Source organism: Astatotilapia calliptera, chromosome 6, assembly GCF_964374335.1.
Source record: "Astatotilapia calliptera chromosome 6, fAstCal68.1, whole genome shotgun sequence".
NCBI classification, from domain to species: domain Eukaryota; kingdom Metazoa; phylum Chordata; class Actinopteri; order Cichliformes; family Cichlidae; genus Astatotilapia; species Astatotilapia calliptera.
This window is the reverse complement of record NC_137427.1, coordinates 8,579,116-8,592,677: the sequence shown is the minus strand read 5'-3', so window position 1 is coordinate 8,592,677 and position 13,562 is coordinate 8,579,116. Positions and strand designations below refer to the sequence as shown.

General features: G+C 40.2%; 1 protein-coding gene across 3 annotated transcripts in view; it reads left to right on the top strand.

The window, feature by feature from the left end:
* myh11a (myosin, heavy chain 11a, smooth muscle) overlaps nt 1–13,562 on the top strand; it is a 32,585-nt gene that overhangs the window by 14,309 nt on the left and 4,714 nt on the right. For 2 of the 3 annotated variants that reach the window (XM_026170041.2, XM_026170043.2), the window contains exons 5-32: nt 1,903–2,002; nt 2,120–2,146; nt 4,611–4,703; nt 4,803–4,866; nt 5,638–5,736; nt 6,188–6,331; nt 6,554–6,649; nt 6,806–6,924; nt 7,018–7,170; nt 7,636–7,809; nt 7,884–8,057; nt 8,183–8,297; nt 8,875–9,068; nt 9,501–9,622; nt 9,702–9,771; nt 9,892–10,052; nt 10,153–10,261; nt 10,400–10,531; nt 10,656–10,862; nt 10,979–11,116; nt 11,198–11,321; nt 11,404–11,575; nt 11,663–11,875; nt 12,041–12,185; nt 12,288–12,494; nt 12,613–12,717; nt 12,845–12,997; nt 13,192–13,440. In XM_026170041.2, coding sequence (XP_026025826.2) covers nt 1,903–2,002; nt 2,120–2,146; nt 4,611–4,703; nt 4,803–4,866; nt 5,638–5,736; nt 6,188–6,331; nt 6,554–6,649; nt 6,806–6,924; nt 7,018–7,170; nt 7,636–7,809; nt 7,884–8,057; nt 8,183–8,297; nt 8,875–9,068; nt 9,501–9,622; nt 9,702–9,771; nt 9,892–10,052; nt 10,153–10,261; nt 10,400–10,531; nt 10,656–10,862; nt 10,979–11,116; nt 11,198–11,321; nt 11,404–11,575; nt 11,663–11,875; nt 12,041–12,185; nt 12,288–12,494; nt 12,613–12,717; nt 12,845–12,997; nt 13,192–13,440 — 3,859 coding nt within the window. The remainder of the gene's footprint in view (nt 1–1,902; nt 2,003–2,119; nt 2,147–4,610; nt 4,704–4,802; nt 4,867–5,637; nt 5,737–6,187; nt 6,332–6,553; nt 6,650–6,805; nt 6,925–7,017; nt 7,171–7,635; nt 7,810–7,883; nt 8,058–8,182; nt 8,298–8,874; nt 9,069–9,500; nt 9,623–9,701; nt 9,772–9,891; nt 10,053–10,152; nt 10,262–10,399; nt 10,532–10,655; nt 10,863–10,978; nt 11,117–11,197; nt 11,322–11,403; nt 11,576–11,662; nt 11,876–12,040; nt 12,186–12,287; nt 12,495–12,612; nt 12,718–12,844; nt 12,998–13,191; nt 13,441–13,562) is intronic. The other variant, XM_026170042.2, reaches the window with a different exon arrangement.

Genomic DNA, 13,562 nt, shown 5'->3' with positions numbered 1-13,562 from the left:
TTAAAACGGCTCCAGTCTGGACTTTTATTTGTGGGTTTGATTATATCTTAAAATGATTCCTACTGTATCTTCTGGTTGCTGAGTCCTGATGAATGTATTATTTATTGTATTTCCCTGATTGCTCCATATAATAGTAAAAACGTGCCATGGGAAATAGTTGGGATGCTAAGAAATTTTTGGCATTTCAGCTTCACAAGGTCACCAGTTTCTTTTGTCTGCTGTTCAGTATATTTTCATGAAAAACAGACTGATGGGACAAGAATATTCACTATACTTCTGACTAGCTTAGGGCTCAAAGTTATAAATTTTTTAATGAGGAACGCCAAATATTTAGCCTTCCTGTCTGTTCTTGTAATTTTGATTTGTCAATCTAATAAAAAAGGGTGTGCAATTCATTTTCTCAAGGGGCCTCAAGTTCTCAAGAAACTGGAACTGCTGTGGAAGATCACATTAATATGCTGAACTCTGCTCAGTGTTAATTTTATCACTTTTGTCCACAGTCCCAGTTTCTCATGGGGCCCCCCTGGGAAAAATGATTGCCCACCTCTTCTTTAAAAGACGATACTACTTCCCTGATATTCAGTGACACATGTACACTTGTAAAATGTAGAAAAAATTGATGTTTTTATGAAATTAAATTCCCAAATATTAGAAATGCGGCCATCCATTCTGTAATCGTTCATACCCTTTCAAATAATCTTATAACAGCAAGTGAAACCTGTGCTGCTTACTGTGGATAAGCCGGATGAGACAGCTTGATAAACTATCAGGAAAAAAAATCCCAACAGAATTTGCTCTGCACTAACAGCTGCCTGCAATAGCAGCCTGGATGTCATATATCCTTAGCAGACCTGAGCAGGACTGAGTAATTACACTCCTCTTTATGCTGCCAGGCCCTAACACAGTGAGCATCCGATGCCTTTTATGGACCCATGACCGAGCATGTCTGTGTGTTCTGGCTAGTGGCTGATGGCTCTGGGATCATTCAACTTTATTTGAAGTAGCCAAGTTCATTTTCGGGGAATAAATTGCATCGTCTCGCTTATGTTTAAGTAATTAGATGCCTTTCAAGCATACAGTAGCACGTTTTAGATTTTTGTCTAGTCTAAGAGTCGTTGTCATATAACTTTCATCAAGTTATCAGGTATATAAACGAATATAAGAAGTATATTAACATGAAGTATCGGGTCACATTCTAAGAGCTAGCTCGGCTCTAGTGGAATGGTTGCATGAAATACTCCCTCCTGTCTCTTCGGGTGCATCTTAAAACCGATTCTTATATAGTGCCTTTCTAGTCTCCCAGAGTACTCAAAGCACTTTGTACAACATGCCGCATTCACCCATTCACACAAGCACTGTCTTCTATGTTTTTAAATGCTTTCTAACTAGCATTCACACACATTCATACTCCAATGGATTCATCGGAGAACAACTTAGGGCTAATATCTTGCCCAAGGATATTTGACATGCAGACTAGGGGGAGTCAGAGTTCGAACCCCCAACCTTCCGATCGGTAGACGACCTTGTTAGACTTAACTAGAGTAACTCTGAATGAGTTAAATTTGGAAATCTTATAATCGGTCTCAGACAACTTTCTTCCCTTATGAACAACAGGTGAGTAGCATCAGTATGCACAAATAAGAAAAAGGGTAATAAATCCCTTTTAAAATAACCTTTTCCCTGAAACTGTGTAGATTATCACAGGACCTGTGTGTAGTATACAGTCTGAACAATAACATTATGCTTTGTGTCAGGCACAGTTATCTCTGCAGCACATGATTTCCATTCAATTAAACTGGGTTACTGAAGTGTGAACAGAAACCTGTCAGTATTGCTTATCTTCATTGTCCTCTCTCCTTCTCTATTTCTTTTTCAATCCCACTGTAACTTTTTCCTCCCTAGTGGAGAGTCTGGTGCTGGGAAGACAGAAAACACCAAGAAAGTCATCCAGTATTTGGCTGTTGTGGCCTCCTCGCACAAAGGCAAGAAAGACAGCAGTGCTGTAAGTATCTGTGTAAAGAAACCATGATAGTTAGGATCTGTCAGCCAGTTCCCTCACTCTTAATGACATAGGAAACTACCCAGTTTAATCCTGTATATTACCATTTCCTCCAAATAGCAACATGCAGGATCACAGTTGGCTTACGTGAGTAAAGGGGAATGCCCGGAGTGTGTTTTTCTGTGTGGTTTTCATGTGTGTGTTCCTTCTTTAGGTTAGAAAAGTGCATGAAGATTGATAGTGTCACTGTTGCCCCCGAAATACCTGTTTTTCTACTGATTTTGCTTACACCAAAAGTACATATGCCAAATGTTACTTTCCTTCTGTTAGATGGTGTTTACCCTAATATTCATCATCAAACAAAGTTTATTAAGGCTGCATGATCATCAGATTACTGAATCTCAGTCACATTTCAAACCTTGTGTTGTTCAGTGGCAGATATCCAGTTTTGCCTTCTCCTCAAGCGGTTCATTACGTTCAGTTTTTTGACCTCCATCTTCTTTAGACACCCTTTCACTGCCAGTGGAGATTATATGCAAGCCTCCCCGACAGTGAAAGGGTCTCTCACAGATCACAGTGTGAGCATGCCCTGTTTTTACCTATCAAACACCAGTCGCCCCCTTCCTTCCTTCCTTCCCTCCCTTACTTCCTCATCCGACTGCCAGTGGGCCTGACGTGGGCCGTGAGGCTGTCCTGTAACTTTTACTTTGTGGAGTTTTTAAAACTCAGTTTGGGAAACTCTGTTGACTTTTAAACATTGTGACTTCACTAAAATCAGCAACAAACTTGAAGCTTTCACAAAAAATAAATAAATTATTTTAACGGTACTTCAGCTCAAACCTCACAAGTTGATGTTGCTGTTCTGGTGCTCGGGTAATAATTGGAAAAAGTCAGTCAAAGCAACGCTTCCCTTTGGCTCTGACCCTGCTCACTCAGAAGGTCTTTGCTCCCAGAGGAATAATTATCTCTGGACACTGTCCTCTATAGGACCTTGAGGCTCCCATGGACTGCCTGTGCAGAAATAGCATTGGATTAAACTCTTTTTTTTTCTGCTTTCTCTTACTTCCGCTCATTCTCAAGCACTTTTTTAGCAGTTTCTCCTAATCTGTACTCTTAGATATTTGTATTTAAACTATGTCTCAAGGATCAGTCTTTCCCACCAGCTGTAACTTTCTCTTTCATGCTGTCTTGCTTTGCATCTTTTTTCCTTTTCTATTTTCTCGTTTTTCCTTCAGAGACTTAAATAAACAGGACCTTCTTCTCTGCTTTGCCACCTCTGAACTGCATCTCATCAGCGGGTCTGTATCCTCCTGTTTTTTTCTTACATATAATATAAATACTTGGCTTTTAATTGAGGACACAACTTTTCCCAAATTAAAGCATTTTTCTAAGAGGCAAATTCCAAAATTATTTTAGTTCTCTTTTTTAAATTTTCCCATGTTCCTTTGAAATGTCTATATGTCTGTTTGGTTTGCTAAAGCAAGCTTAAAATATCTGTCAAAATATCACTAGTTTTGCCAAATTTCACATAAAAATACAGTATGAAGTGAAATAATGTGAAAACCGGGAATATTACTTCAATTCACATTCAGTCAGTATTGGCTACGTCTTTTACTTATTATCATTATTTCTATTTTTAATTACGGCTGTGGCTGACCTCCATATTTGTCAGTGAGTTCCAAAAACAGTCCTCTAATATATGGAAAAATATATATCAGCATTAGTAAAAACATCTGTAAACCACATATTTTGAAACTGAGCTTAACGAATTCACACAAGTTGGCAAACAGCTTCACATGGCTATCGTTTGTCTTCATTATCTTTGTGCTACAAGTCGTGCTCCTTTCTCTTCTTCCTAGCTTTAGCTCACTTACAGTGTTGCTAAGGGAGGTGTTTTTAAGCAAGAGAGGTTAGGTAGAGGTCTACAGCGCCCGACCTGGATACAGACTAGGACAGACCACTTTGATCAGGTGGATTAACTCAATGCAGAGTGACGGGGTGTCTGCCTCATTTACTGACTATCGCCCAGCTCCACCTGCATCTACAGTCTCTGCAGTCACGCTGGAAGCAAATCGCATCTCCAGTAGGATGTTTCTGAATCAGAATCATTTTGATTTGCCAACGCACTGAATAAAAAAAACTTTGTTGGAATATTTTCACAGCTTTTCAGCTGGTATTTGGAAGCCTGTGACCCAACATAACCCACCTCATCCATCTCAGCCTCTGATCTTCGTCATCAACAACAGCTTCTCTGGATTTTAACAGTTTCTCAGAACTGATGGAGGAGTGTTTTGGTCATGTCTGTGTTATGTAATCCATCCAGTATTCATCAGAAAATCAAAGAAGACTACAGTGAAATTATTATATTAACCTTTTGTAACTTGATATAAATGTACTTGTCCAAATATTCATTGTTTAGTGAGGACCCGTGCCCTTCGTCTTGTTTTCTGCCTTTTTTCCCTTGTCACTGATGATATTCTGGTAGACCTACGCTAACCTATCAATACTGACCCTATACTACTTCATCCCCACCAAACTCCAACTCCACTGCATCACAAGCAGCGAATCAGTCCTTCTTAGTCACATTTTTCTGTGTTGCTGTCATCACTAGGGGGAGCTGGAGAAGCAACTCCTGCAGGCCAATCCTATCCTGGAGGCCTTTGGAAATGCTAAGACCATCAAAAATGACAACTCCTCAAGATTTGTGAGTTTTGTGAAGTTATAGAACGCATTGTTTAGATGTTTTCTTAGTTATATTTTTTGCACGTATCGTGATCTCACTTCTCATTTATCTCTCTCACAGGGAAAATTCATCCGCATCAACTTTGACGTGACCGGCTACATTGTTGGAGCCAACATTGAGACTTGTATCCTTTTTACTTTTTAATCTTAGACATATTATTTTTACAGTGAGAAGACTTTTTGTGTTGCCTTTCATCTGCACCAAAAGTTAAATGCTGTGTGCTGCTTTTTGATTTCAAATAAGTTATTGCAAAGTTTATCTGCTGACAGCTTTTGAATAACAGTTTATTTCGGGCCATTATAAATCATCTTTTTCCTATAAAAGGCGTTTTTTTAGGTATATAATTCAAACTTGCATCATCTATGAGATTTTTAAAACAATGACTGCTAGCTTTGTTGCTAATTACTTAATTACTTATTACTATTACAATTATTACAATTACTTATTAATCACTTGGATGAACTGTTTAGATTGTTTAAAGTCACAATAACCTCAGAAAATAAATGTTTGGCTTTAAATCAAGAATTCATACACTGATTACTGCAAAAATTAACACTAATATCTGATGACAGTTTATTTTTAAACATAATGTCATACTCTTCTGGACATTTTTCTGTCATATAACTTCGGAAAAAAATCAGGGCTTGTGAAAATATTTCACATTTGGCTAGATACTGAATAGGTGGCACTCATTCGATGACATTTTGGAGAGAGATAGATTATTAGATCATTAGAAACTGAAACTTGACTGGCTTGTAAAAAAAACACAAGGCATTAATTATATTCTTCCTATTTAGTTAAAACAAGAATTATCATTTAAGGCTGAACAGAGGTTTGTAAACTAAATTGCCCCTACTCACAAATGAGATTTTTATTCTTTAACAGTTGCTCTCAGATCTGCTGGAGAAGTCTCGCTGTATCAGACAGGCAAAGACAGAAAGAGCTTTTCACATTTTCTACTACATGATTGCTGGTGCCAAGGACAAACTGCGCGGTAAGATGATTATAAACCCAAAATATGTGTGTGATTTCTTTGATGCTGCTGCTCAGCAGTTAGCAGGGCTTCTTTGACAGTGTGTTGTACATATCACCGTCATGTGGAAGTCTCATCTGGAACTGGAGGAAGGGGAAAAGGAAGTCACTTCTGGTCTTCGTTGACTGTCATGCATGTCACAATTTATCCAGCTGGATTATGAAAATGTTTTTTTAAGGTCATGGAGGAAAAGAATTTTCTCAAACTCTCAAAGAAGATTTTCTTCCAACTGATGTTTAACCACAATAATCAAAATAAAGCTGAGTAAAGCGTTCCTGCATGTTATTTATGACCACTCGTGCTATTTTCTCACGAGAGCAAAATCTTCATAAAAAGTTAAGCCTCACTGATTCACAGATTACTGACCACAGAACGATGATGATGATAAGTCGCTGTTTTTCTTTATTTTCAGAGGAGCTACTTCTGGAGCCCTTCAGTAATTACCGCTTCCTCAGCGCAGGCCACGTCCAGCTCCCTGGCCAGCAAGACGATGAGATGTATGAGGAAACCATGGAGGCCATGAATATCATGGGCATCACAGAAGAGGACAGAATTGGTATCAGCGTAGTAATAAGCATAGCATTAGCATCGCTCTAATACTGTCGGGTCTTTACCTTCTGAATCTGGACTGTTGTTGTGAATTTGCATTGAAGAGGCAACATTCATTTACATTTAAATCAGAAAACAAGCTGATTTTGGGGAAATGTTCCAGCAAACAAGAAGAACATTATTATTAGTGTTTCCCCGTGAAGTCAACCACTTGATTTCCTTGTTCCAGATATCCTGAAGGTGTGCTCCACAGTGATGCAGCTGGGAAACATTGAATTCAAGAAAGAGAGGAACCAGGAGCAGGCAACCATGCCAGACAACACTGGTTAGACACAACTTCTTCCTGCCATTAGAAATCCCACTAGGGGTTATTGACTTTTACAAAGCCAGCTGTAACTTTAAAAATGTATTATCTATAGCAGCAAGAACACCTGGGTGAAATAATATTGTGTCCAATATGACAAAATTTCTGTCTTTGTAGCTGCGCAGAAGGTGTGTCACCTGCAGGGCATCAATGTGACAGACTTTACACGAGCCATCCTCACCCCTCGCATCAAAGTGGGCAGGGAGGTGGTGCAGAAGGCACAGACCAAAGAGCAGGTACTGCAAGGAGGAAACTGTTTAAAAACACAGGAATAACTGTGTGTTAATCACAGTCTGGTCTGTGTTCTTCTGTGTGTCTGTGTCTGTTAGGCTGACTTTGCTATAGAAGCGTTGGCCAAAGCTGTCTTTGAGCGACTGTTCCGCTGGCTCCTGGGCCGGGTTAACAAAGCCCTGGATAAGACTAAACGCCAAGGAGCCTCCTTCCTGGGAATCCTTGACATTGCCGGTTTTGAGATCTTTGAGGTATAGATCATCACACACTGTAAAAAAAATTGTAATATAAAAGAATTTTACTGTATATTTTCCAGTTTTGTACTGTTCTTCTAGAATATCATTAAATTTACATAAATAGACTGTGATTTTACATTTCAAATGTAAATTAATGTAAAATCACTGTAAATGTAATAAAACATAATTTTCTTGTTTTTTAAATGTATTTGTCTGTATATATGCATATTTAGATTATTAAAATACATTCACAAATGAAAAAGGCAAAGTCCCATGTAAAATTAGGACAACAAACTGTATTGTCATTACTGGAAATAACCGTATTTTCATGAGAAAGTTATTTTCTGGTATTATTTTGGCGCCCCAGCTGCCAGAATATTACTGTTTTTTTAGGATTTTTTTTTTCTTACGGTGCAGAGCGCTTGGAAAGATAGTGGATGTGATATGCATGTCTTCATCTTTGTGTTCTGGCTATTGCAGGATAACTCCTTTGAGCAGCTGTGCATCAACTACACCAATGAGAAGCTACAGCAGCTTTTCAACCACACCATGTTCATCCTGGAGCAGGAGGAGTATCAGAGAGAAGGCATCGAGTGGAACTTCATTGACTTTGGCCTTGACCTCCAGCCCTGCATCGAGCTCATTGAGAGGCCAGTAAGTGTTAATAATAAATAACAGCATCAGTTAAATCTTACACAGCCTCTTAATCACATAAATATTCTCTGCAGAACAACCCTCCAGGCATCCTGGCCCTGCTGGATGAAGAGTGCTGGTTCCCCAAAGCCACAGATATCTCCTTTGTGGAGAAACTTTTAAACACACAGGGCAACCACATGAAATTTGCCAAACCTAAACAGCTTAAAGACAAAACAGAGTTCTCCATTCTTCATTATGCTGGGAAGGTGAGAATGATGGCAGTTAGGAGAAGGGAAAAATGTTCTGTCTTCATAATGTTTATCTTAATTTGAAGACAATCATCTTGCATTCTCATGAAAGCTCACATAACTTTGTCGTCTTGCTGTTTTAGGTAGACTATAACGCCACAGCCTGGCTGACAAAGAACATGGACCCTCTAAATGACAACGTTACAGCACTGCTCTCCAATTCTTCTAACCAGTTTGTCCAAGACCTCTGGAAAGATGGTGAGATGCATATGATTTTATTCCGTCTCATAAGTTTATTGTAAGCCACTCTGAGACAAGGACCAAACTCTCCTCAGTGATAAGGCATAAAAACAGCAGAAGCTTCTGCTGCGACAACTAAACTAGATTTTCTTCTTTACTGAAATCCTAGAAATGTTTTTCTGCACATTTTGCCTTTGTCTTTGGAGAAACTTCTAGGTTAGGGCTTCCTAGCTTGCCCTGAGAGGCACTCAGAAAAGAGACTATTTATCTAGGAAGTTCACTTCCCGGTTAAATAAAAGGGAAAAAAGAAACCTTAGTGATTGTTGAACTATTTTGGAGCCACAACTAAAGATATCACCTTGATTCTTTCATATTGATTTTTAGATGGGACAACTCAGATTTATTTTACCTTAAGAACATTAAAGCAAATCTGACGTGTACACAATGAAACAAATTACCCGAAAGCAACACACACATTTTACCTGCTTTTATCAATATGTTTGTCCCACAAAAGATATGCAATTAGATTCTTAAAACTGAAATAGGCATTAAAGCAAAGACAAGCTGATTTTACACACTGTTTTGTGTTTTTCAGCGGACAGAGTCGTCGGCCTTGACACATTAGCTAAGATGTCAGACACCTCCGGCCCGAGCGCCTCAAAGACCAAGAAGGGAATGTTCCGCACAGTGGGGCAGCTCTACAAGGAGTCTTTGGCAAAACTCATGACCACGCTGCACAACACCCAACCCAACTTCGTCAGATGTATCATCCCGAACCATGAGAAGAGGGTAAAGACAATTGGCAGCAAAACTACTAGACTAGCAATAATAAAACATAATTTTAGAGGTGGTTGCTGGTGGTTAATGTTCAATTAATCAAGTGTGTGTGATTATCAGCTCTTGGCTGCTATCTATCCTCTTAATTTCCTATACCTTAAATGTGTACTTAGTATTTCACAGGATGGTGTAAAACCCTATAAGAACTTTTTTTTCACATGACTATAGATGCATATTGAGAGGAGAGCTTTTTCATCATCAAATAAATTAGCAATTGATCTCACTCCATATGTGGCCGTATTTCTAAAGTCATGAAAAAAAACACACACACATAACATAGACAAAATGAATTTATTACTAACCGGTCAGCATAAGCGAGTTATACTGTATGTATTTAGTTTTTGAAAACTTTATGTAATAAAACTGCAATCCTGCTCTACTCAGGCAGGGAAGCTGGATGCTAACCTGGTCTTGGAGCAGCTCAGGTGTAACGGTGTGCTGGAAGGAATCAGGATCTGTCGACAAGGCTTCCCCAACCGAATCGTTTTCCAGGAGTTCCGCCAGCGGTCGGTCTAGCTACTACTATACTATTTCAGTCAAAATTTCTCACCATATTAAGTGTAACATCTCTCTGGCTTCTTGCAGTTATGAGATCTTGGCTGCTAACGCTATTCCCAAAGGTTTCATGGACGGAAAACAAGCCTGCTGCCTCATGGTTAGTTCACAACTTCAAAATTGTCATCCATGTTCAATAACATTGACACACACCAAGGTAGAATTATCCTGTGTGACAACTTAATATATCACATCATTTACTGATCTCCTGTCTCTGTAGATCAAGCATCTGGACTTGGACCCCAACCTGTACAGAATCGGACAGAGTAAAATCTTTTTCCGCACAGGAGTGCTTGCTCAACTAGAGGAGGAGAGAGATTTGAAGATCACTGTGATCATCATTGCTTTCCAGGCCCAAGCTAGAGGCTTCCTGGCCAGAAAGTATGAAAATTGAAGCCCCCCCTTTAAAGCAGTTTATTTGTTGCTGTTATCACCGTAAATAAAACTTTGCATGTTGCACTATGTATTTTTTTTTTTGAAGGGCATTCGCCAAGCGACAGCAGCAGCTGACAGCTATGAAAGTGATCCAGAGGAACTGTGCTGCCTACCTCAAACTAAGGAACTGGCAGTGGTGGAGGCTTTTCACAAAGGTCAGCTAGTCAGTCTCTAGAAGCATATAAATGCAACAAAACCATAGTACATCTGTGTGTTTTTTGAGAAAGAAACTTTCCAGATACTACAAAATTATTTTGAAATGACAAATTCTGCCTTTTCCTTCTGAACAACAGGTTAAGCCTCTGTTGCAAGTGACCCGACAGGAAGAGGAGATGGGTCTCAAGGAAGAGGAGCTACAGAAAGCCAAAGAAGTTGCCACAAAGTTTGAGTCAGAGCTAAAAGAAATCACCTTGAAACATACACAGGTAAGGGATTAAATGCGCATCAATGACACAAACCTTGTTTTGCTTTCTTTTAATGAATCCGTTCAGCGTTGATTCGATAAAGTTTCCAGTTATGGAGAGTCTGCTGATTCTGCCTGTCTGTCAGATTGTGGAGGAGAGAAACGCACTGCAGGAGCAGCTTCAGGCAGAGACAGAGTTGTATGCTGAGGCTGAGGAGATGAGGGTCCGTCTGGCGGCGAAGAAGCAGGAGTTGGAGGAAATCCTCCATGAGATGGAGGCGAGGCTCGATGAAGAGGAGGAGCGTTCTCAGGGGCTGTTAGTGGAAAAGAAGAAGATGCAGCAGCAGATGCAGGTCAACATGTCTGTTTCGCACTGTTGTTCAGTTGGAGTTGTTATTGCTCGGGTAGCTGTGCTTTCACAGTGTGATAAAGCTGCTGGAGAAACTGAGGGTTCAGTCTTTTCATGCAGGAGTTGGAGGAACATTTGGAAGAGGAGGAAGACGCTCGTCAAAAACTGCAGCTCGAGAAGGTTACCTGCGAGGGAAAGATCAAAAAGCTGGAGGATGATATTCTGGTAATGGAGGACCAGAACAACAAGCTGCTGAAGGTAAGTACTGGAAATCAGCATTTTTCAAAGTAAGTCACTTGGGAAACTAAATACATCACCGGCTTTGTGATGTTTTTGTAGGAGCGAAAGTTGCTAGAGGAGAGAGTTGCAGACTTCAGTGCTAACCTGGCAGAGGAAGAAGAAAAATCTAAGAATCTCACTAAGCTCAAAAATAAACACGAATCCATGATCTCTGAATTAGAAGGTAGTCACCTTGTATGCATTTGTAACGGTACTCATATCCCATTTCTCATACACATCATTGAGTGGTATCTCTCTCGCACTAGTCCGCTTGAAGAAAGAGGAGAAGACCCGTCAGGAGCTGGATAAAGCTAAGCGCAAACTGGAGGCGGAGTCAAATGACCTACAGGAACAGATCGCTGACCTGCAGGCCCAGATCGCTGACCTCAAAGCTCAGCTTGCAAAGAAGGAGGAGGAGTTACAGAACGCCTTAGCCAGGTAGTGTCAGACTGGTGTATTTATTTCTTCAAAACAACACTAAGTTCTATCAGTTTTAATAGTTTAATATACTCTTGATTCTCACAGGTTGGAAGATGAGTCTGCCCAGAAAAACAATGCTCTGAAGAAGATCAGAGAGCTGGAAGGACACATCTCCGACCTGCAGGAGGACCTAGACTCTGAGCGGGCTGCCAGGAACAAGGCCGAGAAGATCAAACGGGACCTTGGGGAGGAGCTGGAGGCCCTCAAGTCTGAGCTAGAGGACACTCTGGACACCACTGCCACACAGCAGGAACTAAGGTTACACAAATATGTATTCAGAGGAATTTATAAAGTGTATATACATTCACCTTTTAGATGATGAAGCTATCTTAGAGAAGAAAAAGATGACTAACAAAACATAACCAAAAAACAAAATGTGCATGCTTAAAAAAATACCTGCATTATCCATGTATCTGCCTACAGAGCCAAACGTGAGCATGAAGTGACCCAGCTGAAGAGAGCCATTGAGGAGGAGAACCGGACCCACGAGGCTCAAATACATGAGATGAGACAGAAACACACTCAGGCTGTTGAGGAGCTCAGTGAGCAGCTGGAACAGTCAAAACGAGTAAGGCCACTATTTTATGAATCATTCTTAATACCCAGCTGTCATTAGCTTTTTATTTCTTTAATTTCGTATTGAGGATTCTCTTTATTTTCCTCTGCTCAGGTCAAGTCAAACCTGGAGAAAGCAAAACAAGCTCTGGAGAAGGAAACGTCAGAGCTAACTATGGAGGTACGCTCACTGACCCAGGCCAAGCAAGATGGGGAGAACAAGAGGAAGAAGCTAGAAGGTCAGGTGACGGATCTTCAGTCCCGCTTCAACGACAGCGAGAAGCAGAAGGCTGAGCTGACAGAGCGCTGCTCCAAGATCACTGTAAATCACTTTCACTAATTATTTAACAACTGGAAAAAAATGTGAATCATTAAAAAAAAGAATGCCACAAAACTACGCTTGAAAAAGTAACAAACACATAATTTTTATTCCTGTACAGATTGAACTGGAGAGTGTGACAAACCTACTGAATGAAGCAGAAGGAAAGAACATCAAACTGAGCAAAGACGTGGCCAGCCTTACCTCCCAACTCCAAGACTCTCAGGTAACCGAACGTTTACTCTTAACATGTTGTTAATAACACCACACAAACATTTAGTCTTTGCTATGACGATGAAATATATTAAACTTTAGAACAAACGCACTGACTACTGAACTCTTGTGTCTAACAGGAGCTGCTGGCTGAGGAGACACGCCAGAAATTGCAGTTCTCCACAAAGCTGCGGCAGGCGGAAGACGACAAGAACAGCCTACAGGAGCAGCTTGAAGAGGAGATGGAGGCAAAGAGGAACGTGGAGAGACACGTGTCCACTCTCAACATCCAGGTCAGAGGCCGAACTCTGTTGATTAAGACTTTAAGAGAAATTGGCGGGAGCAAAATAAAGATAATATGATGGGAAAAAACTGGAGCGATATTGGAGTGAAGGTTTACTGTAAGCTAAAGCTCATAACAAGAAAACACTCTTGTATCATGTAGAAGATTCCTCTCTGTTACATAACAGTTTTGCTTTGTGTGCAGCTATCAGATGCAAAGAAGAAGATGGATGAAATGTCAGGCAACATTGAGCTGCTGGAGGAAGGAAAGAAGCGTCTGCAGAGAGATTTGGAGGCAGCGAACACTCAGTATGAAGAGAAGGCCTCAGCATACGACAAGCTGGAGAAGACCAAAAATCGTCTGCAGCAGGAGCTGGAGGACACGCTGATGGATCTGGACAACCAGAGGCAGAACGTTTCAAACCTGGAGAAGAAACAGAAGAAGTTTGACCAGGTCTGCTAAACCAGAAAACAAGCTTTTAAAATATCATTCATGGGATTGAGCCTGTTTTTAGAATTTCACAGTTAATTGTAGTCAAGATTGTGACTTTATTATATAAGATTATATGCACAGTA